The sequence below is a fragment of the Phoenix dactylifera genome, chromosome 5 (genome assembly GCF_051530095.1).
Source record: "Phoenix dactylifera cultivar Ajwa chromosome 5, Ajwa_hap1_PhDact_Kaust_v1.1, whole genome shotgun sequence".
NCBI classification, from domain to species: domain Eukaryota; kingdom Viridiplantae; phylum Streptophyta; class Magnoliopsida; order Arecales; family Arecaceae; genus Phoenix; species Phoenix dactylifera.
This window is the reverse complement of record NC_143194.1, coordinates 38880929-38903253: the sequence shown is the minus strand read 5'-3', so window position 1 is coordinate 38903253 and position 22325 is coordinate 38880929. Positions and strand designations below refer to the sequence as shown.

General features: G+C 37.6%; 1 protein-coding gene across 2 annotated transcripts; it reads left to right on the top strand.

Annotated features, from left to right (window-relative positions):
• The first annotated feature begins 43 nt into the window (after positions 1 to 43).
• Positions 44 to 21518, top strand: LOC103720849 (uncharacterized). Of its 2 annotated transcripts, XM_008810793.6 has the most exons (6): positions 58 to 254; positions 406 to 596; positions 4833 to 7099; positions 17608 to 17728; positions 19955 to 20014; positions 20091 to 21518. In XM_008810793.6, the coding sequence occupies exons 3-6, from the start codon at positions 4980 to 4982 to the stop codon at positions 21201 to 21203; spliced, it is 3414 nt and encodes a 1137-aa protein (XP_008809015.3). In that variant the 5' UTR covers positions 58 to 254; positions 406 to 596; positions 4833 to 4979; the 3' UTR covers positions 21204 to 21518. The 2 variants fall into 2 exon arrangements, with proteins under 2 accessions (XP_008809014.3, XP_008809015.3); XM_008810792.6 differs by lacking the exon at positions 406 to 596 and having other exon boundaries at positions 44 to 254.
• Positions 21519 to 22325: the final 807 nt, after the last annotated feature.

Here is a 22325-nt window from a genome sequence, read left to right as displayed (position 1 = left end):
GAACAGCTTATTCTACTAGAAGCCGGCCCTCCAAGGCTCGCATATAATTCTTTCCAGAAAAGAAATGGGGACATTATCTTGAGCCCCCGCTCTCTCTTGGAGACTAGTTCCGAAAGCCTGACGACGGAGGCGCGGCCTTTTCACTCTCGCCGCCTCTCTTTCTCTTTCTTCTAGGGCTCTCTCTCTTCCCCCGGCTCCGCGACGGTTGTGAATCCGCGTCTCTTCCTTCCGACCTCGACCATTCCTTCTTGAAGGTAACACACGGTCGCAATCTCCTCTGTCTTCGATTTCATGTCTTTGCCCTAGCTTTTCTGCGATACAATTGTTCTTTTGCTTTCTTTTTTTTCTTTTTGGCTGGACGTAACCTAGGGTTTTCTGGTCTTTTCTTGTGCTCAAAAATTGTAGTTTTTCGAGACGATTGGAGTTATGAGGGGTTTGAATCATGCTGCGGCGAGAGAGAGAGGGAGGATCAGATATGGGGGAAGCGGAGATTGCGGATATATATATAGATTAGTCCAAGAACTGCTTTATGATTTATTTAGGGCTTTTCGTGGTTCTGCAAGACAAATAGGGTTTTGACTGAATGGGGTTTTACGGTTCGTTCCTTATTTCTTCTTTTTGCCCCCTACCAAGATTGATTCGTTGCTGTGAAAAAAATGTTTTTTCTTTTTGAGGTTGAGCTTTTCTTTTACATGTTGTACATGCTTTTTAGATGCTCCCTCTCTGCATATTCCAGGGTATTGTGTTTCTAGAGTGAGTATTTTCTTGTGTTCAAAGCAGTTGTTTTTTAGAGAAGATTGGGATGCATGATGTTTTGGTTCCATGCTATGGTGAAAAAGAGGCGAAGGATGATGGAGAAAAAGGAATTGGTGGATATAGATCGGAGAGTAGACTGGTTCAACGTCAAATAGGGTTTTGATCGTATGATTATTTATTTATTTTTCTATTTAACTGAGATTGATCAATTGCTGGAAAAGGTAATAGTGTTTGGAGGTTCAGCTTTCGTACGCTTGCACGTTTTCACGTTCTCTCTCTTTATTTTATTGTACTTTTTCTTTCCATTCTTTCTGTGAGTTGGCTTTTAGTATTGTGGGATGCAAGACTGTGCTCTTGTTTTGTCAGTTGAAAGTCACCTGTGATTAAATATTGATGTAGTTTTGCGTCCCTTTTTTTTGTTGGGTTTGAGTGTGCTTAGTGTTTGAAATTCTGGGATTTTTCTTTCCTTCCCCCTTTTTTCTTCCAAGGTATTCTTGTTTGTCGTATGTTATTGGTCTGCATAGACATGTTTTGATCGAAAAGGTTGTCTCAGGTGCAATTTTGCTTATGCATAGCATTCACTTTGTTCTATGTTCATTTGCAATTGCAGGGGAACAGCAGTCTATTTGTAGGCGTTAGTTCTGTGGGGGATTTATTGATTATTGTTGAGGTGGATTTTTGCATTAATCTTGTTTATTAGGAATCCATTTAAAACAAGAATTCTGACCTTACAGAATTGTTCCATGGACCATAAAATTATTTTGATGGACTAGAAAGCTTGGTCATTATTTTGCAATTTGTTTTGTTGATTTGGGTGCATATACTGTGAGTTTCTACTTGTGTGGGTGTTTAGCATGAGTGACTAGGTGATTGAATTTGGATATCAATCAGTGGTCATGTACCATCAAAATTAGGATGAAGCCTTGAAGTTTAAAGCTATTAGTATGTCTAAATGGTTAACATTTTATTGTTTGGAAGATTACTTTTAGCATATTGTCCCTATAATGGTTTGCTGATTTGTGGATCTGAAAGTTACCTTTTGTTAATGCCCAACAAAACAATATTTTGATGCCTTACTCTTCTGTTGTAAAGCAAGCTGAACAAAAGCTATTTATCCGTCTCTTTAAAAAAAGAGAAAATAAGGAAAAGAAAAGAAAGCCTTTTGTCCCTCCCCAAAGGAGCTTCTTGTCTGTATTTCAAAGAGACAATTATGAATTGGATAATTAAACTGGTGTTGTAAATAACATCTGATTTGGACTCTTTTGGCATGTACATGTTTTGTTCAAATCCTCTTTCTTGGTAGTGGTGGCTGTTATTTTTGAAATAAGTGTGTTTATATTCTTTGTATTTTTCAGTAGGTAGTCTGTAGTAGTGTATGAATTGGATGCGGATAAAAGATCGCAGATTCTTTGATGAACTCATAAAGAATGAAAAGGTTTCATATTTTTGATTCCGTCATCTTGAATAGGGTGCAATCGAGCCGAACCGACTTGAGTAGCTAGAGGCTCGAGCTTAACTCGATTCCAAACACTCAGGCTCGAAACTTTACTCGAGATCGATCGAGCCTTAATATCTAAGCTTGAGCACGACTTGATTAAAAAAAAGCACTTCTTGAGATCAACTCAGCTCGACTCGAATATTAGTCGAGCCATACTCGAGCTTGAGTTCAAGTCTCGTTCATAATTAAGAAAGTATGGTTAAAACAAAATATAATATCATATTATATTTTAAAATATTTAATTTATGATATATATTATAAATAAATATAATATTATTAAAAATATATAAACTTGATTAGGCACATGAGCCTTCGAGTCGAGTATTTTGCTACTTGAGCTCGACTGAAAAAATTGTTCAAGCTATTTGAGCTCAGTAATAGTCGAGTTGAGTCGAGCTTGAGTAGGTCGCGAGCTTCTCGTCTCATTTACACCACTAATCTTGAACATACATCATTGCAAGAGGACCCTAAAAACCCTTCTTTATGATGTTGATCTTCCATTTTATAGACATGCGAACTCAGCTATATGATTTGTTGGTTATCATCATGAGATTGTTGGCTGGATGTTTGGTTTGACATTTTCTGAATCAATTGGTTGATCAGTTACTTAATACTGATTGACATGACTGCTGGCTAACTTGTCTTCTTCTCTAGATATGAATATTGAACTTAACTATTAATATGCTCTTCGCAAATCTTTGATATATGCTGCAAAGTGGATTTCATCCTTGAACACATACATGCATGACCATGTTCATATACAAGCTCTAGTTTGTTTAGACATATATGCTAGTCAAATGAGAAAAGTTTTTATTCTGGTGAGTTTTGATTATAGATAGCAAACACCAGGATAGATTATCAAATTCATCTCAAAAGAAAGAAAGAGACTCTATGAGATATTTTATTTTTCGTTGATATTAATAATTGACACAAAATCCTGGATGAAGCTATAAAACATTATCAAGGGATCCAAAACAAAATTTCGACATAAAATACTTTTGTGGTATTATTGCTAATGGAAAAATGGTTCTAGTCACATTTGATGACCAACAATTGCCAATAAGTTGATTATTTTGTTTCATCTTGGTCCTACTTGCCTAGAGTTAAATGTTGTAATTGGATATGCAATAGAATCAGAATTGGTGGGTGGTGTCAAGATGCTCTTTTAGAGTGTTGGATTCAAAACAAAATTTTGACACATAATACTTTTCTAACATGATTGCTACTGAAAATGTGGTTCTGATCACATTTGATTACCAACAAATGCATATAAGCTGACATTTTATTTCATCATCTACTTGCATAAGGATAAATGCTGTAATTGGATGTTGGAATCAGAATGGTTGGGTGGTGTCAAGATGTGCTTTTGAAGCGTTGTATGGTTGTAACATGCCACTGAAACTAGAAGGTTGATTCTCTATGTGATGGTTGAGGCTAGAGATGATGTATTTGTTGAAATGTTAGGTAATAACAGAACCTGCACATGCATATGAGGTTGGATAGTTGGTAATTCTGTAGGAATAGAGTTTGAGATGAGTGCATTAATAAAACTTATTAACTTTAGCAGTAGAGGACAAATGGTTGGTTATGGGTTGTGATGGCATGGTCATGTAAAACAAAGAATACAGGAGGCTGTTGATTATTCTACATTAGTTATAAAAGAGAAGAAAAAGTGCTTAGGAACTTGGATGGTGTTAGGTTTGAGGTAGGATGTGAAAGTCAAGATTATGGGGCTGGCTGGAAGGTTGTGGATAAACAATTTTCCTGGGGTGGTAGGTTGCCTATCAACAGAGTATCAGTATATGCCATGGCAGCTTGGGTGTTGTCAAGGACTGCTGCTTTCTTTAGGGGAGTGTGTTGGATTGGCTTAGGGTGGTAGTTATAAAATGGCTTCTGGGTTATGCTTTGTATCATACTCTGTTTGCAGTTAATTGCTTTCAGCTCTTACTGATCAACTCTATACGCTATAGGCATCACTTACCCTCTATGTTGGAAAGGGCCGGGGTTGGATCAGTTCTATCCATATACCTTAAGGTGGTATTCTCAATGCCTATTATATTAAGGGTATAAAATGGAAGTTCCTTTCAAATTGCCTGCGTACTGTTCCTTTTATTAGTTTTTTTGTTACAAACTTATAATTATCAAAAAAGAAGGTTAGGGAGAAGACTTAGTCATGTCTATGGATATGGTGGAAAGAATAAACAGAAAGGGGAAAAGTTATTGTGCATTGGAAATACAAAGTATTTAATCATGGATAGATTTTTCAGCATGTGCTCTTTTGAGAAAGATGTTCAGCACGTTTTATACTTATTTTTCCCCTGCAAAACTTACACATGGTGGGAGGCTTTTGCTTTTTTACAAATCTCTGTTTAAGAATAACCCACAAAAGCCTTTATTTTCTGGTAGATTTTCTTTTTTTGCTTCGGAATGACGGGCAACTGCTGCCAGCCTCACATAAAAGTAGCTTTACTTTTGCCTTCTTGTTTTGATACTTACAAATTGATGATGGTATCTTGTCATCTCTATAAACTGGGGTGTTGAAGATGGTTGTCACCAAATTATGTTGATCTCAATACAGGGATCTTTTGTGTCATAACAGTGGCCAATTCAGCTATCTAGTAGAAATTTCCGAAGGTTTGTGAAAGCTAATGGGCACTTGACTTGACAACCATGTGTGTCGCTACCATTTCCTATCAGTTATAATAAACTCAGGCAAGTCACTCAAATGGAGCCATCAAGCAAGGGCCAGACAACCATGTCGGCTGATCTGGGATCACAACAGTTGTCCTCGACAAATGGACCCGGGTTTCAAACTGCCTTGCCTGTTAGCTGGGGGTTACAACCGCTGTCATCAGTGGACGAACAACTAACACATGCTATGGTGCAAACTTCTCTGCCTGTTAATCTTGGACCAGATCAATTATTTTCCATGAGTAAACAATCAACTCATATGGAATCATCTCAAAGATCCCAAACTCCCGTGCCTGTTTTCTTGGGGTTGGAGCAGTTGTCATCATCAAACAGGGGACTGTCAGGGACAGATCCATTGCTCAACAACCAAACGTCAATGGCCATTAATCTTGGTTCGCATTCATTATCATCAACAAATAAACGACCTAAACAGATGGCAGCATCGTCCAAGATTCAAAATGCTAGGCCTGCGAATCAGGGCTCACAGCAGTTGTCATCAAAAAACAAACGCCCAGCTCAGATGGAGCTGCCACAGAAGGTCCGATCCGAGTCCTTTGAATCTGTGAGGTTGAAACTGAGGGAGTCATTGGCTGCTTCATTGTCTATGGTCTCTGGCCAGCAGAACAAAGAAATTGCAGAAAAGAATAGTACTCTTATTGAGGTTGCAAGCACAACAAGGAAGGTAGAAGTTGCCACATCGCTAAGTGCATCGAGTTCCATAATCTCAAATGCGTCATCATATGGAACCTTGTCAGAAACATTGACTTCCAAGGAATCTGTCCAGAAGCATGATGAAGCTAGCTTAACTAATGATACTGGATCCAATGAACATACAAGCGACAGCACAAAAATAGGGAAATGCGATGTGCAAGAATTTCAATTGAAGCATGTTACTTCAGATGAAGTGCCAATTGATAATTCTGTTGTCAAAGATGAACTTTTGCAAGGTCATGGGCTCTGTTGGGCATCTGATCTTGACACTGGGAGTACTGAAGCTGTGCCAAACCATGATTCAAAAAGACTGAAAACAGCACATGACGAAGTAGCTGGAAATAAGAAAGACACAACACTTCAAAATGCAGAAAGTCTGGCATTTAGAATTGAAGCAGAGCTTTTTAGATTATTTGGTGGTGTTAATAAGAAATATAAAGAAAAGGCTAGGTCTCTTTTGTTTAATTTAAAAGATCGTAGCAACCCAGAGTTGAGAGAGCGAGTTTTGTCTGGTGACATTGCCCCTGAACGTCTATGTTCCATGACTGCTGAGGAACTTGCTTCGAAGGAACTTTCACAGTGGCGGTTAGCCAAAGCAGAAGAGTTTGCACAGATGGTTGTTTTGCCTGATTCAGAAGTTGATATCAGACGCTTGGTGAAGAAAACTCATAAAGGAGAGTTTCAGGTTGAAGTTGAACAGGCGGATGGTGTTTCGGTGGAGGTTGAACTCGGGGCTAGCATGCTCTCTAAAATTCCAGCAAAAACTCATGAAGAGTTGCAAATTCATTCAAGAGCCAATGATAAAATAAGTCAGAATTTGTCCAAACCTAAGGAATCTAGGGCATCTGAACGTGTGCAATCTGCTGAAAAGGTTGATTCAGCTGACAAAAACCCTTCAGGCAATTTAGACACACTTTCGCATGAGAAGACTGATCTTATGCAAGAACTCATGGTGGATGAAATAAAAGATACAGAGTTGCTTCCTCCAATAGTTTCTCTGGATGAGTTCATGATGGCTCTAGATTCTGAACCACCGTTTGAGAATTTATCAATGGAAACATTACAAGAAAGCCCTAGTTCTGGTGAAAAGAACCTAGATAGCTTGGAGTCTGAGACAGTTCCTGCACCAGAGCGTTTGAGACCTAAGCAAAATGCTGCATCAGATAGCTTGCGGTCGAAGTCAGATTCTTCAAAAGATGGCTTGGGTTCTAAGTTGGGTCTCGCAGGCACCTCTTTAAAGGATCCCATGGAAAACACTAACAACAGTCATCAAGATGTGGATATTAAGCATACAAAGACTGATAATAACTCGAAATATGATTCTGTTGATGTTCAATCAGACACCTGCTGTGCTGAAATTGCATTGACAAGTGAGAATATATGGGAAGGCGTAATTCAATTGAATATTTCTTCCTTGGCGACGGTCGTTGGCTCCTTCAGAAGGTTTGTTATATTTTACTGTGTTTCCTTTCCATGGAAAATTCTTCCAGCTTTATAAATTATTATTCTACCTAAGATTTCTTTACTATGTTTATACAATTTTGTGGTCAGTAAAATCGCTATTGTAAATTTAGTACAACCTAGAATATGAGCCAGGCCTATGGTCATGATAATTTTTAAGTAAGCTCCCTATATGATTTTACTGTATGATTTAACTTTATATTCAACTTTTAAAGTTTTTGCATTCATCTGTGTTACTTGAATATTATCAATGGTTACCCTGGTATGACTGTTTGGAGTAATTCAATCCTGAAACATATGCTTTTGCGGAACATGAGACATATCTAAAATTGTATCACACTTGTACATGCATGGTTTGAGTTTAACCATGAATTTCCACAATAAATGTTTTACTTGTTACAGTATTTAGTTATAGAGACCAACAGAGGAATCACATTAATCTTTGGTTGTTTTCTCTTTTGAACCAAAACCTGCAATATCTATCTGTACAAGAAAGAAGCATGGTTCTAAATGCAGTTGTTCCGACATGTAAAGATTAAGATGCATCTCTAGTTAACATCTCCTATGCATGTGTGATGCCCGGTACCTAAACTAGGTAGAAGAATCTGGGTAATATAAGCAGTCATCATTTCTTGTAATTTGTTACTTCGTATCTATACTTGGGGAATAAGTAAAGTAGTATTATTTGCAAGTTGATTTCTGTTTTAAAATTGTTGCTGCATGATTTGACACCAGCATTCATATCTTCTGATTCCAATATTTCATGAATGGTTGCAGAGATATTTAACTTTTGATTTTTCTAATATCAGTGCTATAAAGGCAGAGGGGTTTGTTTGTGCATAGAATGACCAGAGAAGAAGAGGCACTGACATGAGAAATTCTGGATGTTAGTTGCTAAAATAATGAAAGTTCTCATGCTAATATTAGATCTAGCCGAAGTAGAACAAATAACTGTGGACATGATGGAAAGATCTTGTGCTAAGAATGGATCTAGCTTTGTTAGAATAGATGGCTAGTCGTGTTTATTGAGCCAACCAGAATTAATGGATACAGTTTGATTTATATTTATAAATAGTCAAGAATTATGTATGTTGATGATCTTTTTAAGGTATCCTTCTGGCTTGGTCATTTTATCTTGCGTATGTTATGAACTTGATTGTTCTTGGAGTAATATGCTTATTAGTTGGGTTGCAGTATGTTGAGTTTGGCAGTTTCAATTTATTTTCGTATGAGTGTTGTTAAATTCATGTCAAAAGCTTGCTATTGCTGAATTGATTTCAATGGGATTCTACTCTTTATTTGGAATGTATTCTGGCCTTAAATAATTAATTTGGGCTGTTTAATCAGTTGTTACAAGTAAAAGTGGCCCATCTTTTTAAACCTTACCCACATTTGTGTTTTGCATACATGGTAATATGTATATGAATATTTAATAATGCTAACAGGGATGCATCAGCCATATATTCAGTTCCTCTCTCTCTTTCTCTGTCTCTCTCTTATCTCCATTCTTTTCTCCACTCTTTTCTTTCTTTGATGCATTCATGTGTTCGTATAATTTATTACCTTTTTTATTTCTTTAATAATTTTCCTTTAAGGGATTGTATGCTGATTTTTACAGGACTAAGTCCCTATGAATTATGAAATGTGTTTTTGTCTTCAAGTCTGTACTGAAAAGTAGCCCTGATGGTGCCCTACTTATGGCCTTGGTGGCTTCCTTATGTGGTTAAGGCATGTCATAGTTTCCAGTTTGCTGACTAAGCCTAGGCATCCAGTAGGGTCTTGCGCCTTGCACAAAGCGTACTTCAGCAGATTTGGCGTATGCCAGTGGGTTGTTCAGGGTACTAAATTAAAGCATTGGTTCTTATTTCTGTCCCTAACCATCTCGTGCTTGATTGATAAGAGAGGAGATGAGAGGTGGAGAAGTCAGAAAAGTGGGTGGTTTTCAAGTCTTTCCTTTTGATGGTGGCATAATTCTTCCTTTGGTGCGTTGGCTCACTTCCTTGTATTGCTGCTCTTTTTTGCTACTGCTGCCACTGTTCTCAGCTGCTAGTGCATGCTGCAGTACCTCTGCTTTCTTCTTGTTGCCTCCCATAGTTTTCCTCTTAAGTCTTTTTTCTTCTTTGCATCTTGCTGCCTTTTCCACCTTTTCTCTACCATTCTCTCACACTTAATCTTTTTGAATGTATAAGAATTATTTCTAATTTTCTACTTAATTTTATCTTTTTTTCCAATTAATATGTTTAAACATTTTTTAGATAACTACAGCCTAGGCGCTCCTCTCATAAATAGGCTCTGAAGGTCACATATGAGGGCCACCTTTTGGATCATTAGCTTGCATTTTTATCTCTTACCCCTTTTTCTTTCATTTGTATATTGGTGTTGGTTTGATTACATTGTGTTGTGCTTTCTCATCTGGTGTTTGTGTGAATCTGGATGTATATTATGCAAGCTCTATGTGTTGATGATGCTCAAGTAGTTCATGGAGGCAGTCTGTTGGTTTTGACACATAAAGTTGGTCATGCCCATTTGTATGATGAAGACTTAATCACATAATGTTACTGTGCATGCATTTCTTGGTGATATATATCTGTTCCACCAGAAAAGGCACTTTTAGTATGAAGCTTCTTCTGAAGCTTATAACTTGAAACATCAAAATATCATGTTTCCCTTGATATTTTACATCCATGTTCTTGGATCAAGAGTTGTCTACTTGACATAGAAATAATTCTAATTTGTGGGAATTGAATGGTCATCATCATTTGCAATGATGCAACACTGTGATTTGGGAATGAAAGGGAATCAGAAACGAGTGTTTTTAAATTCGGTGCATATGACTGCCTGTGTGGTCCCTTGAGCACACCACATTGCCTATATGCAGTTACTAAATGTGTTCATAGTGCATATAGACTGAAAAAGTGGTCCACTTAGTATTATGTGGCTACATATACAGTCTGCTTGGTATTATATGGCTGCATGTGGGCCACTATGGAGCCACATATACGGTCCACTCTTATTTGGGCTTCATGCAGATGAAGCAGGTTCAAACTGATGGTTAGCGTTGATGTAAGTTTTAGGTGGGCCTAATGTGTGTGATAATATTAAAATGTTGTTTTTATAATTATTGCTCGTAGCTCTTTGGTACTACATGATAAGCACGAATGATTAATTATTATTTCTTTTAAATAGTTAAAAAATGGTAACTGTATATGCACCTGCTTATGCGGCTCACATCTGTGGTCCCTTGACTGCATACCACGGCAGTCTTTTTAGAACACTGGCAGAAACATTTGTCTTATGAACATCCTGTATATGAGTAGCTTTGAATTTCCAACATCATCCTTCCCTTCTCTTCAAGTAATCCGAAGTTTTCTTTCTCTGTATTTCCAGTAGATAAACTCACTAAATCCTTTTTTTTCCAATTTGTTAGTTATATTATAATCTAGGAATATAGACTAAAAGGTGTGATTTATTAAGGACTGGGCTATTATATCGTTATCGTTTTATTCGAGATATACTTAGTGTACATCTGTCTGTCTGTATTAGTGACATTGTCAGCTTGGTCATTGATCTCTATCAATTTTATAATATTTTATACCAACAGTCTTCTCTAAGCTATTGTGTGATGAAGAATTTCTGCTTTTACTTACAGATCCTCTCATATATGAGTTTGTTTATGAATTCCTAAATCATGGTGGATTTGGTAATTATTTCATTACTTTTTGCTGAAAATTTAAACATAACTCGGCTCTTTCTCATGTTAAATTTTATAGTGTTCATCATCATGGCATCATTAAACCTTTTTATGTTGAATTGAAAAAAAAATCTGTTTTCTGCCTTTTGGAAACTTATTAGGTCTGATAAAGTTATTGAGTTCTTTGCTTTAGAGTTTGAAGAGTGTGCATTGGATGTAGTTACTTATCAATTGCCATATTCTTGTACCTAACAATAGAATGGACTTGCAAATTGTAAAGCATCATCATTTTGAACTTTTTGTCAGCATGAAAAAGATAAGCTACCAGATGATATGCATGTTTGATGTACTGAGATTTGCCTATTTAAAATCCCCATTTTCTCTCAGTACATCCGTCTAATGAAATTTGGAAATGTTTTGAATTACCAGACAAGTTTTGACCCATCCAAGCAAGTGAAGTTCCTGATATCACAAACAAGTTTTGGTTGTTGAAATTAAAGCTCCTAAGTATGTGCAGTACATCATCTGAAGAAGCTTAACTTATATATGTATGTTATCTTAGACTAGAGTCACTAAACAACATAATTGCTAACTCAATTTTCAACATGAAAATTGAGTTACTTAACAATTGCCATATTCCAGTACCCAACAATAGAGTGGATTTGCAAATTGTAAGCATCATCATTCTGAACTTTTCGTCAGCATGAAAAAAGATAAGCTGCCAGAGGATACACATGTTTGATGTACTGAGATGTGCCAAATTAAAACCCTCATTCTCTCAATACATCCTTCTAGTGAAGTTTGGAAATGTCTTGAATTACCAGACAAGTTTTAACTGATCCAAGCAAATGAAGTTCCTGATATCACAAACATGTTTTGCTTGTTGGCAATAAAGCTCCAAGTATGTGCAGTACGTTATCTGAAGAAAGCTTAACTTCTATATGGATGTTATCGTAGATCGGAGTCGCAAAACAATATAATAGTTAACTCAATTTTCAACATTAAAAATTAAAGATGTATTTAATTGAATATGTAAAGATACAAGCCAAGACAGTAATCTAAGTGCATTAAACAATACGCTTAACTGCTTGAATGTTGGAAGCTCTTGTCAGTGTGATAAGATCTTTGTGCTATAAGCTTTAGGTTTAAAATTATAGTGGAAAAGTGACATTTTGAAGAATTGGGGCATCTCCAATGACAATTAATTCTAATTTTAAGAGAGAACTAATTCATTTATGGAGGTGATTTATCTTATCCTTAGTGTTTTAAAAGGTGGCCGAGATTTGCAGGCGGTCAAGGGACAGCATGGTGTTTGCATGTATGGGTGCATATGCAGTTACTATTTTTTAACTATTTAAAAAATAAGTATGACGTGTTAAATACAATAATGAGTCAATGACAATATCGGTGGTATTATTTTTTTTATGAATAGCAATGTCAATAGCAATACCTACAGACATTTAGTGCTAATTACTTAGTACCAAATATCTAATAGTGATAGTTGTAACATAATCAACATTTAACATTGTTAGTACCTGTATCAGCTCTATCTGAAACCCACATTAAACCTAACCATTAGCTTGAATCTTCTCATTCGCATGGGCCCACCTAAGATGGGTTGTATATGTGCCTTGAAATACAAGCAAGCTTGCTATATAGCCGTACAATATTTCGTGGGCTACATATGCGGCCACAGTTCTAAGTGGACTATCTTGCAGTCCTACACAGTATGACTGCATGAGGTAACTGCATATAGGCAATGCTGTGTGTTCAAGGGACCACATGCGCATATGCAAGCATATATGTGGCTGCATGCACTGCATTTTAAGACATTGCTTATACCTATTTTATTGGGATTATAGCTGTTGTCGTGGTTTGATCTCAACTGCTGGCTTTCAGCTTGACTTAGTGAGGTTCTGCTGTTAAAATTGCAGAGATCTCATTGCACCAGTTTGATCTCTCAGCATTCAAACAGGCCTATAATGAGTAGATAATATAGAAAAATCAAGCACAAGTTATCTGCTTCTATACCAGTGTGTCACGTACATGTTATGTGGGTTCCCTATGCAATATGAGCTGATACTGTGGATAATATGGTTCGCAACACCATGTACTATGCTCTGTGTTCACCGCTGTGGCACTTCAGTGCTGGATGCTCATGTACTATTCTATTTGTTTTTTTCCAAAATGTGAATGGAATTCTAGGACAAAGCATATTATACAGACAAAATTATCATATGCAAACTGGTGGACAGGTTTAACACTAGAAGTTGCACTTCTGTTGGTAAATTTGTGAGATAGTGTGGTAGCTTTAACATTGAGGCCGAGCTTGAAGTTTTGTTGTTGAAACCTGTACTTGCATAAATGAAATTCGTAGTTAGAGGGGTTCTCAGTGCTACACTAGGATGATCATTGATTAGTGCTCATTGTCAGCAACTTTTTTCTTAATGAGAACCAAACATATTGCAGTATCATTTTCTTCATGAAAGTTTGAAGATAGAGAACTCCTTTGGCCCCTCAGATTGTAAGATTCAAGGATGAACTAGCGGATATGTTCACCAAAGCATTGGAAAGGAAACGAGAAGTTAATTGCTGTTCCAAGCTTGGCAACTATAATATCTATGCTCTGTACTGAGAGCAATCTTTATGATCCACAAAGATACTAGGTGTCTAGTTGACTGCAGATTTATAGAAGATTTTGTGTCTATAGTTGTTGCTCTTGATTAGTTATATATCTAATAGGGGTTTAATTAATGTATTTTGTGCCCATTTTACAGGAGATATCAAGTAATAATTGTTAGCCCCTTTAGGACTCGTTTGGTTCCCGGAAAGAATTTTCCTTCATCGGAATATTTTTTTTGAAAATCTGATTCTTGGGAGTATGATGCTTGGGAAAATGATTTTGGCATGTTTGGTTGACCATGGAAAAGTGGCAATTCCAGAATGGCTTATGTTTGATCAATTATCTACTATCTTGGAAAAGTTGTGTGAAATATCTATTATACTCTTAATAAAGGGAAAGATCTTTTCTATTGATTTTGATGGCTTAAGGGTAGTTTTGAAAAAAAAAACATCTCCATTCCCAACCGGTGGAAAATAGCTTTCCTATATCCCTCATGGGTTTTTCTTTCTCATGAAACATGGAAATGTTATTCCCATGGAAATGCTACTTTCTAATCTCTCTCATTTGAAAACTCCAACCAAACAAGAGGCCTTTCTTCGTTTTTCCGTTGACCACACTTTTTTTCTTCTTTTCCTGCGAACCAAATGAGTCCTTATTGGTTGCACTTTGAGTGCATTTCTTTTTCCCCATGTTCCATCCATTTGTTAGGGCCACCGTAGAAATGCTAGGAGTCCAAGGTAGTTGGCCCTACGAGTTCAAATCTATGTACCCCCGTCCTTGAATATGAATGAAAGTTTTTTTTTTTTATAGCTTAGCTAGGGGGGCTGATAGCCATAAAGCCCATATGCCAAGATTCTGGGCTATATGTTAAAACACGGAAACAAGGTTTGCTGTACCGGTCGGTACCGATGCGTAGATTGTAACGGTACATTGTGGGGGGGGGGGTTGTACTGACACTTGGTACGCCAAACCATATTGTACCAGGCATACCGACATTATAATAGAATGATACCAGTATGCGGTTCAGTACCGAGATGGCAAATCTTGCACAGAAAGGTCTCAAATCTTATGGTACAAAGGCGTACTGGCCACATATTGATACAGTATGCCAAACAATATGCCCTCATGGTTGGTAGACAGTTGTACCAATGCGGATCTAAACAGGATGAGATCGTGTGTGGTATAGCATAGTGTGGTTGGCATTTCAAATCTTAAGGCACAGAGAAAATATTTTGAGAAATGCTCAATACATTCAGATTTGACAATACCAAAATTTCACCTTCTTACTCAAATGTGGGCCCTCCACGAGTGTCGTGAGATTCGAGTGTATTCTAATCATGATATTATTGCTTTTTTAAACTAAATTTTATTTTGATTTTGTTATTGTCAATTTTGCTGTTACTATCTTATACTAAATTGCAAATGAGTGGTTTAATATCATTGCAATTAATGGAAATAAAGGGATTCCCATTCCTAATTGACATGTAGGAAATTGTTCTCTAAGAGGGGCTGGAGATGTTGCATTGATGTTTGAGTTGGGCAAGTTTTTGTAGACCAGTTTGGTTACCTATGTTGACATGAAGATTCTGGAATGCATGTTTGTGGAGATAATAAATGCAACACTTGAAATGGAGGTGGAAGAAGAAAGGGTTTTAGATCTTAGATTCTTTTGCTTCTCCATTAGTAATTTATATTTTTTAATCTTTTTTTAATTCCTTAGGGCTTTTGGGCGCTTACTGCTAGTTGTCTGGGTGCTTCTATAGTGCTAGTCATCTCTAAGAAAGGTGGTGTAAGAAATATAAGAACTATGCATGTTAATATAATATTTGAAGTATATAATAATCATCATTTGGTGTTGGTATGGAAATGAAAGAAAAGAAAATGGTGGAGGTCATTCTGGGTAAGCAAAGCCCTGTTATATAAGTCAGTTGTTTAATGAACAGGTTCTTGAGTGTGTATAAGTATATTGATGCTTACCACAAAAGTAGCAGTTTCTTGATTCTTAATAATTGTCTTGAGGAAGTTTACCATGATGTGGGTGTAAATATCTGTTTGAATTGCTTCTAAAATGCCTCTGGTAGATGTATTTGATGGAAGGGGGACTGCATGACATCTGTGCAAATGGCTATTCCTTTTGCTTGTTTATAGATGAACCTTCTTTGGTGTAGGGAGAGTCTAAGTTGGAACATCCATATAACCTCATTCTTCATAATTTATTGTTGGGGGTTTAAGTGGGGGTGTAATAAGCTGCTATTACTGGTTTTTTGTTGATGCCATATATGGAAGGGTCTTAAAATCAATTATCGATATGCCATGATGTTACCAAACATTATTTGACCTGATGTTCTGGTCAACATACTCTATCAAGATAAGTACTGTTTTTCTTCTGGTAGATTGTTTTTGGCTTGGGTTTATCGCAGAATGGCACAGGGAATAGAATTTACTTTCAGATGATGTTTGGTGCATGAATTTTGAGCATCTACCTGATTCCAATAACAAAACATTAAAGGATTTTTGTACTGGAGGCATATGGTCTGGATTATTCACATCTCCCTAGCTGACCAATTATCGAAGACTATGCAGCCAGGTCCAATCCTTTGAAGCTTATTCCTAGCCTTTTCTTGAGCAAGTCCTTTTCTGAATTTCAACAGGTAATGTAGGGTATGCAGAGCAGTTTTGGATTTAAAATTCCCATTTAGCCGGTGCTCTGTTGTCTGATCATTATTCTTAATGAATATATCAACGTATGGTGCCATATCACGATGAACTTGACCTTGTACAGAGTGCAGTCTCTTTCTATTTCTCAGGGGTATGGTTGCAGTGACCAGTTGAAAAGAAACAAATTTAGGTTTTAAAATAATTCTAAATGCGGTTTTGCGGAAATAAGATTGGGAGAATATTCGAAGGGGGCTTTCTGGGCTTATCTTCTTTGTTGTTAAGGGTGGGGGCAAATGCATTCTGTTTAGGCTGTGAATTGCCTTTCTCTGAGCCCACAGCACGGTTGTTGCTTTTTTTTTTTATGCCATTGTATGCTAAACTTGATTGTGTATCTATCAATTTCTTTTAAAAAAATTGACAACAAGTCTTCATTGAAAACCCATATCTATTTGAGGCCTGTTCGGCATTGTTGCTGTTTTTGTGTTTTTGTTTCTGAACAAAATAGTGAAATGTCATGTGGAGGTTGACGTTGGAGATGGCATTTGCACAAAACTTCTGTTATCCCTTGCTGTTATTTTCACTCTTTTCAGAAGCAATAAATCTTAGCTTCCAACAGCATTAAAGACTTTACAAACAATTTGAAAAAAAACAGGAGGGTCTCATCATACATGTTATCCAGTCTAGTTCATTTTTCTTCTTGGATTTATGAAAACAAAAACAGAAAACAAGAGGAATACCAAACTGGCCCTTACTTTTTTATAAGATGAGATGACGTGTTTATCTTTTGCCATGAAAAGTATAAGCAGACTAGGGGGAAAATGAGGTTGAGAGCAGAAATGCTTTGCAAGTAGGATTTATTGTTGTTTGATCTAATATTTATGAAAGAGATTGTTATTTGATAAATGACTTGTAAAAAGTTCGTGCCCTTATTCTAGTATCTGTGGAAGGTTTTGTTATCTTTATTATAGAGGGTTTATAAAAGCATTTGGATCAGTTAGTCATATTTCTTTGTGGTTAAGGTTACCTATTTCTGCTTGGCTGCTGAGATTTTTTATAATTGAGATAAACAACGGATATAGATAATGTTTCCCTTAGTTTGCTCTCGTTGTCCTGCCCGTTTGGTTTCTTAATGTAGGATAACCATGCTTGGCATCTATAGCCCAATAACTGAGATAACAAGTTTGCCTGTAGAAAAAAAAATTCAGGTTTACTAAGTTGCCAATGTCATTGCATGTAGGAATGTTGGGATCATTGGTGTCAAATTTGAAGGTCTGTTCTGTTAGCTTGAGTTATTTTGTGATTTTCTGATAGTTGATAATATTTCGTTGTTCTTGTATCATCTGCTTCATCATGTGTGTGTTTGAAGGGGAAAAACTGAAGTGTACTGCTATTAAGTTTGTGGCTGCATGTCTAATCAGTTGAAGGATGGAGTTTATCCACATTTTCTAGGTTCAGTAAAATGGCTCTCTGTGTATGAATGATATCACTAAAATGTCTTATTGCTCTGCCCCTTTACAGTGGTGAGAAAACATCTACACGGGAGTGGCCTAGCCTTCTTGAGATTAAGGGAAGAGTTAGACTGGATGCTTTTGAAAAGTTCCTCCAAGAGCTTCCTCTATCTCGAAGCCGTGCAGTTATGGTAATTTCAGCCCCATTTATTGTAAATTTTCTAATTAGTTTTTGTTTAATAGCTTAGCTTGAGTGCATGCTTGGAGTCTTTGGGTCCTGTTAATTAACTGCATCCTTTCTGTATATTTAAACTACTAAACATGCCTATGACGTGAAAACTGTAGAAGATGAACTAGCTGATGCACAGTTGTAATTTTTCTTTTAGCTTCATCTAACTTGCGCTCAAAAATTGTGCTCGCAATCTTCATGATTGCTGTCATCATCACCTCAAACTTCCAGTACTTGAAGGCTAATCAAATTGAGTATCATCCAAGCTTATTGTCTTGCATTTGTTTTTGATTGACCTAATTTAGATGAGCTGTTAGGGATGCCACAACATCAAATTTCTCTGAAACTATTGTGAGACATGCTGGCTCAGTTTTTGTCAGACTTTTTCTTCATTAACCTAAAATGCTAACTTTTTTAATGTGATGGATTCGTTGTTGTTATTTTCTCGTGTTGATGTGATATAATTCCATTTACATGTTATGTCCAAGAGATTTTCTTTTGAATTATGATACTTATTGGGCTCCTTGATTTTTTTTCTCGTATATTTTATTGAAAATCATTATCAAGCTTCCAATGGTATATTTTGTTTTGATCACCTACCAATGGTATATGCAAGAGATTTCTCTTGAATCATGATACTTATAGGACTCCTTGATTTTTCTTGTATATTTTATTGAAAATCATGTTTTCAATTGGATGTTAGTTTTTATTATTTGACAAGTTGCTCAACCTACCAATGGTACATATTCTCCTAGACTTTTCCTTGGAATATAGCCTTTTGCCTGTCAGTATATGGTGTAGTCTTCATACATCAAAATTTACCGATAAATGTATTTATGCATGAAGAGTTAAAAAAGGCAGTAAAATGATATTCACTACACTGGGAAACATGATGGCAAAAAAGATGACAATATTAATATCTTGGACCACAGCACTTAAAAAATGCATCTTGTTGTTGTGTTAGTTGGCCAGCCATGATGGTGATTGCATCTCCTTTGCACATTTGAGAACGTCTCATACCATTAGCCTTTAGGGTCCCGTGTAAATATTCATGGAAATCCATGAGTCAATGTAAATATTCAAATGAATTGTCAGTCCGTTGACATAGTTGAATAAACTGTCATGGTAACTTGATTCATCGTGATAGTGAAGAGTTGCACAAATGTCTTCTGTTTTGAATTGCAAATGAAAATCGGATCAGAGAACATGAATGAGGAATTATGGTTGATGCTTCTTGATGTCATATGGACCCATAATCATGAAACTATTTTAAAACTGAGTTTAAAAATCTTGAGGTGGACTTCATCAATGTCCATTGATACTGAAAGGGAAACTTGGGTTCGGATTTGTAATGGTGTTTTAACTAACAGTAAAAGCAGTCACAAATTTGTGTTTTCTGCCTTTCCTTTTCCAAATTTCTTTGGCATGACTCTCAACTGTCTGATTTTGAAATGTAGGATTGAGAAAACAGTCTTGGTCATTATATTGTTCGATTTATATGTTTGAATTATCAGGCTCAAAATTTAGGTTTAGATTTGAAAGAAAATAATGGAAGGCAGAGGGAAGGTATTAAGTTAAAAGAAATGAAGGTATCACTTTAAAAAAGCAACTAGGGGATTTACCAAGGAAACAACTGGAGGTCGGGAATTCTGAATGGATGTAGTTCATGGTGCGGACTAAATAAAATACATATTCTAGACTTGATCAGGTATCAGGTTTTGGGTCCTCGTATCAGTTTTTAGAGATTTCACCTTCATTTTTAGTACAGAATGACAAGGAGGATAGAATGAGGACGAATATGAAAATGACATGAAATTATAAAAAATACGGCAACAGAGAAAAATAAAGAGATTGCAATGAGGAAAAGAAAAAGAAAGAAGAAGAAGAAAGCAGTTACCTTTGGGGAAGGAGGAAAGAAAAGAGACCAGGCGAGGGGAACAATGCAAAGCCGGTGCACCCATGAGTTTCTCCAAAAAATCTTGGGTGTCTTTATTAGCATCTTTCATTGCATGACCAAAGTAAGAGGGATATTATGATGAGTCGTAATGACTGGCTTGAGGTCACTGATGAGGGAGATCCAACCACAAGATGTGTTCTGAAACCAGCTTTATGCTTTTCTATTTACTTGTTGATCTTAGTCAAAATGCAACTGCTGTTCCTATTCATACCATCTGGTCATGATTTGCAGATTGTCCAGTTCTGTTGGAAGGATGGTTCTCCTGAGAGCGGTCGCTCAAGCCTCTCTGAGGTTGTACTTCTCTACATCTAACTCCAGCTTGTAGCTCTCATTTTCTCTGATCTTTTTTTCCTATTATTGATTGCAGACCACCGAGTCGTACATTGCAGATGAGAGAGTAGGATTTGCTGAGCCTGCCCCGGGGGTGGAATTATACTGCTGCCCTACCCACTCCAGAATTATTGAAATGCTTGGGAGGTGCCTTCCAAAAGAGCACGCAGAGACCCTTCAGTCAACTGTCAATGGTCTCATTGGCGTGGTTGTATGGAGAAGGCCTTATGTGACTGCATCACCTAGGATGTCCTCACACCACAAGCGCAGTAGCACAAAGAAACAGTCTAGTTCAAGAAAACCGCAAAATGTTGATTCTAGCTCTACCCCTAGATCGTCGATCCCATCCCTCCCTTCAGGCACACCTACCAATCCTGCCCCACCACCTGATGATGACTCGTTCGATGATGTACCGCCTGGCTTTGGTCCGGGGAATGCTAAGGATGAAGATGACCTTCCTGAATTTGATTTTGTTCATGGTAGCTTAAAAGATTCGGAACCTATTCCTTCTCAACCTGCAGGGGTGGCTGCGAGCCGTCGGCATCACATGCCGCATGCTCGTCCGGTGGATCAAATGAGAGAACTGGTGTACAAATATGGGCAGGGTGAGATTGTAAAGAAACCATCAATTGAAATCCAGCCATGGAATGATGATGATGATGATGATGAGGATGATATTCCAGAGTGGCGGCCCAACCGAGATAACCATCCACAAGTGCAGGCACCCCTACCTCCCCCTCCGCAATTGAATGTCTATCCACAGCAAACTGGGCAGTCTTTCCAGTTGAATCAGCATCTAGCCTCGGTTCCACAGCAGCAGCTGCCACCCCAACCTTACACCCCACCACAACAACAGCTTGTATCGTTAGCTGCACCGCTGCCCATGCCTCCACAGCCTTCACTGCAGCCCCAGATGGGAATGGTGCCGGGCGTATTAAATGCCCATTCTCCCTGGCAGCAACCCAACCCTTGGTTTTCGTCAGCCAGAGGGCCAGCTGACGTGAATCTGCCTGTAAATGGCCTGATGCAGCCGCCCCTTTATGGTGCCCCTCCCAGCGATGCCCAATTTTATGGCGTGCCAAACTTAGGAGCCGTGCAGAATGGGATGGGATGGAGGCCAGATAACCCTAGGAGTAGGAGAGGCGTTTAGCATCCTCTGGTGTGGTTGTCCACAGTGGTCTAATGATGCTCCCCTCCCTTTTTGTAATCAAGCTTTTTGTATGATCTGTATTCTCCTTTTTAGTCAGTGGCTATAAGGGTAACAAATAAGGTTATGCTAGAGGTTTTTCGCCTTTTTTCTCTTTTCCGGTTCTCTGTTCTTGAAATTTGGTTGATTTAAGAGTAGTCTGGGTGAGGTTGTAAGTTGATTCTCTTTCATGCACAGCTAACTCCTAAAAGTAGGATGTTGAAATATGTATGTACGACTTGACTGCAGATGCAACGATGAACCCTTGCCTGTTTTATATATTTTTTTCTGCGTTTGTTTCCTTTAGAGCGCTTGATGTAATAGTTTTGAAGCACTTCATCTACCTTTTTGCCCCTTTTGATGGTTGACGAGCTTTTTTAGCTCTCGCTTGTCTCGAGGATAAAAAATGGGCCGGGTCAGAGGTGTGATCAAAAGATCGTTATTACCCTGGGAGGGAGGGAGGGAGAACGGCACGAGGAGGTTACGAGCTGGCTCCATTTTATCCCGCGTTTATGACTTGACTCCGTGCAAATTCCGACGACTTGGGTTGAAGCGGAATGGGAGCGTTCAGGTTTAGCTATCTTTTGGTCAGACATAATTCCAATACTCGTCCTCATCACGCTTTCGATTTAATGTTACCAACTCTGAATGACCATCTTCTTCAGAATGAGCCATGTGTTATCAAATCGTGTCGCTGAATCGTGGTACCTAACTGGTGCTCATAGACCAAGGTTCTTCATTTCTAGTCAAATTTAGTTCAACAGCTTATCCCGATGCTTAAAACCAATGTGGTGTAATAACATTTCCATCGGCAGCTTGCATTGCTTCAGAATTACATGCGCTTAGAGGGGCGAAGGATACAAGAGTTGAACATTTTTCGCAAATCTTAAGAACATTAGCCCTTATTTAGCTGATATTTCATTCCCGTCGCATCCATCCCACAGACGGTACCAGTTCCCATCGGGGTTATCACGACTTCTAACAGATACAAAGTTTATTATTGCCTTTTTATTCTTTAAAGTCTAAGTTAATGGCTGCTATATCAACAGTTATCAACCACTGTAACAGAAAATAAATGTTGACAGC

Excerpts from the sequence above, each read along its gene's own strand:
- LOC103720849 (XM_008810792.6), top strand. The coding sequence starts at position 4,980 with ATGGAGCCATCAAGCAAGGGCCAGACAACCATGTCGGCTGATCTGGGA. Across the intron at positions 7,100-17,607 it reads GTCGTTGGCTCCTTCAGAAG|TGGTGAGAAAACATCTACAC; the intron begins GTTTGTTATATT and ends GCCCCTTTACAG. Across the intron at positions 20,015-20,090 it reads GTCGCTCAAGCCTCTCTGAG|ACCACCGAGTCGTACATTGC; the intron begins GTTGTACTTCTC and ends TATTGATTGCAG.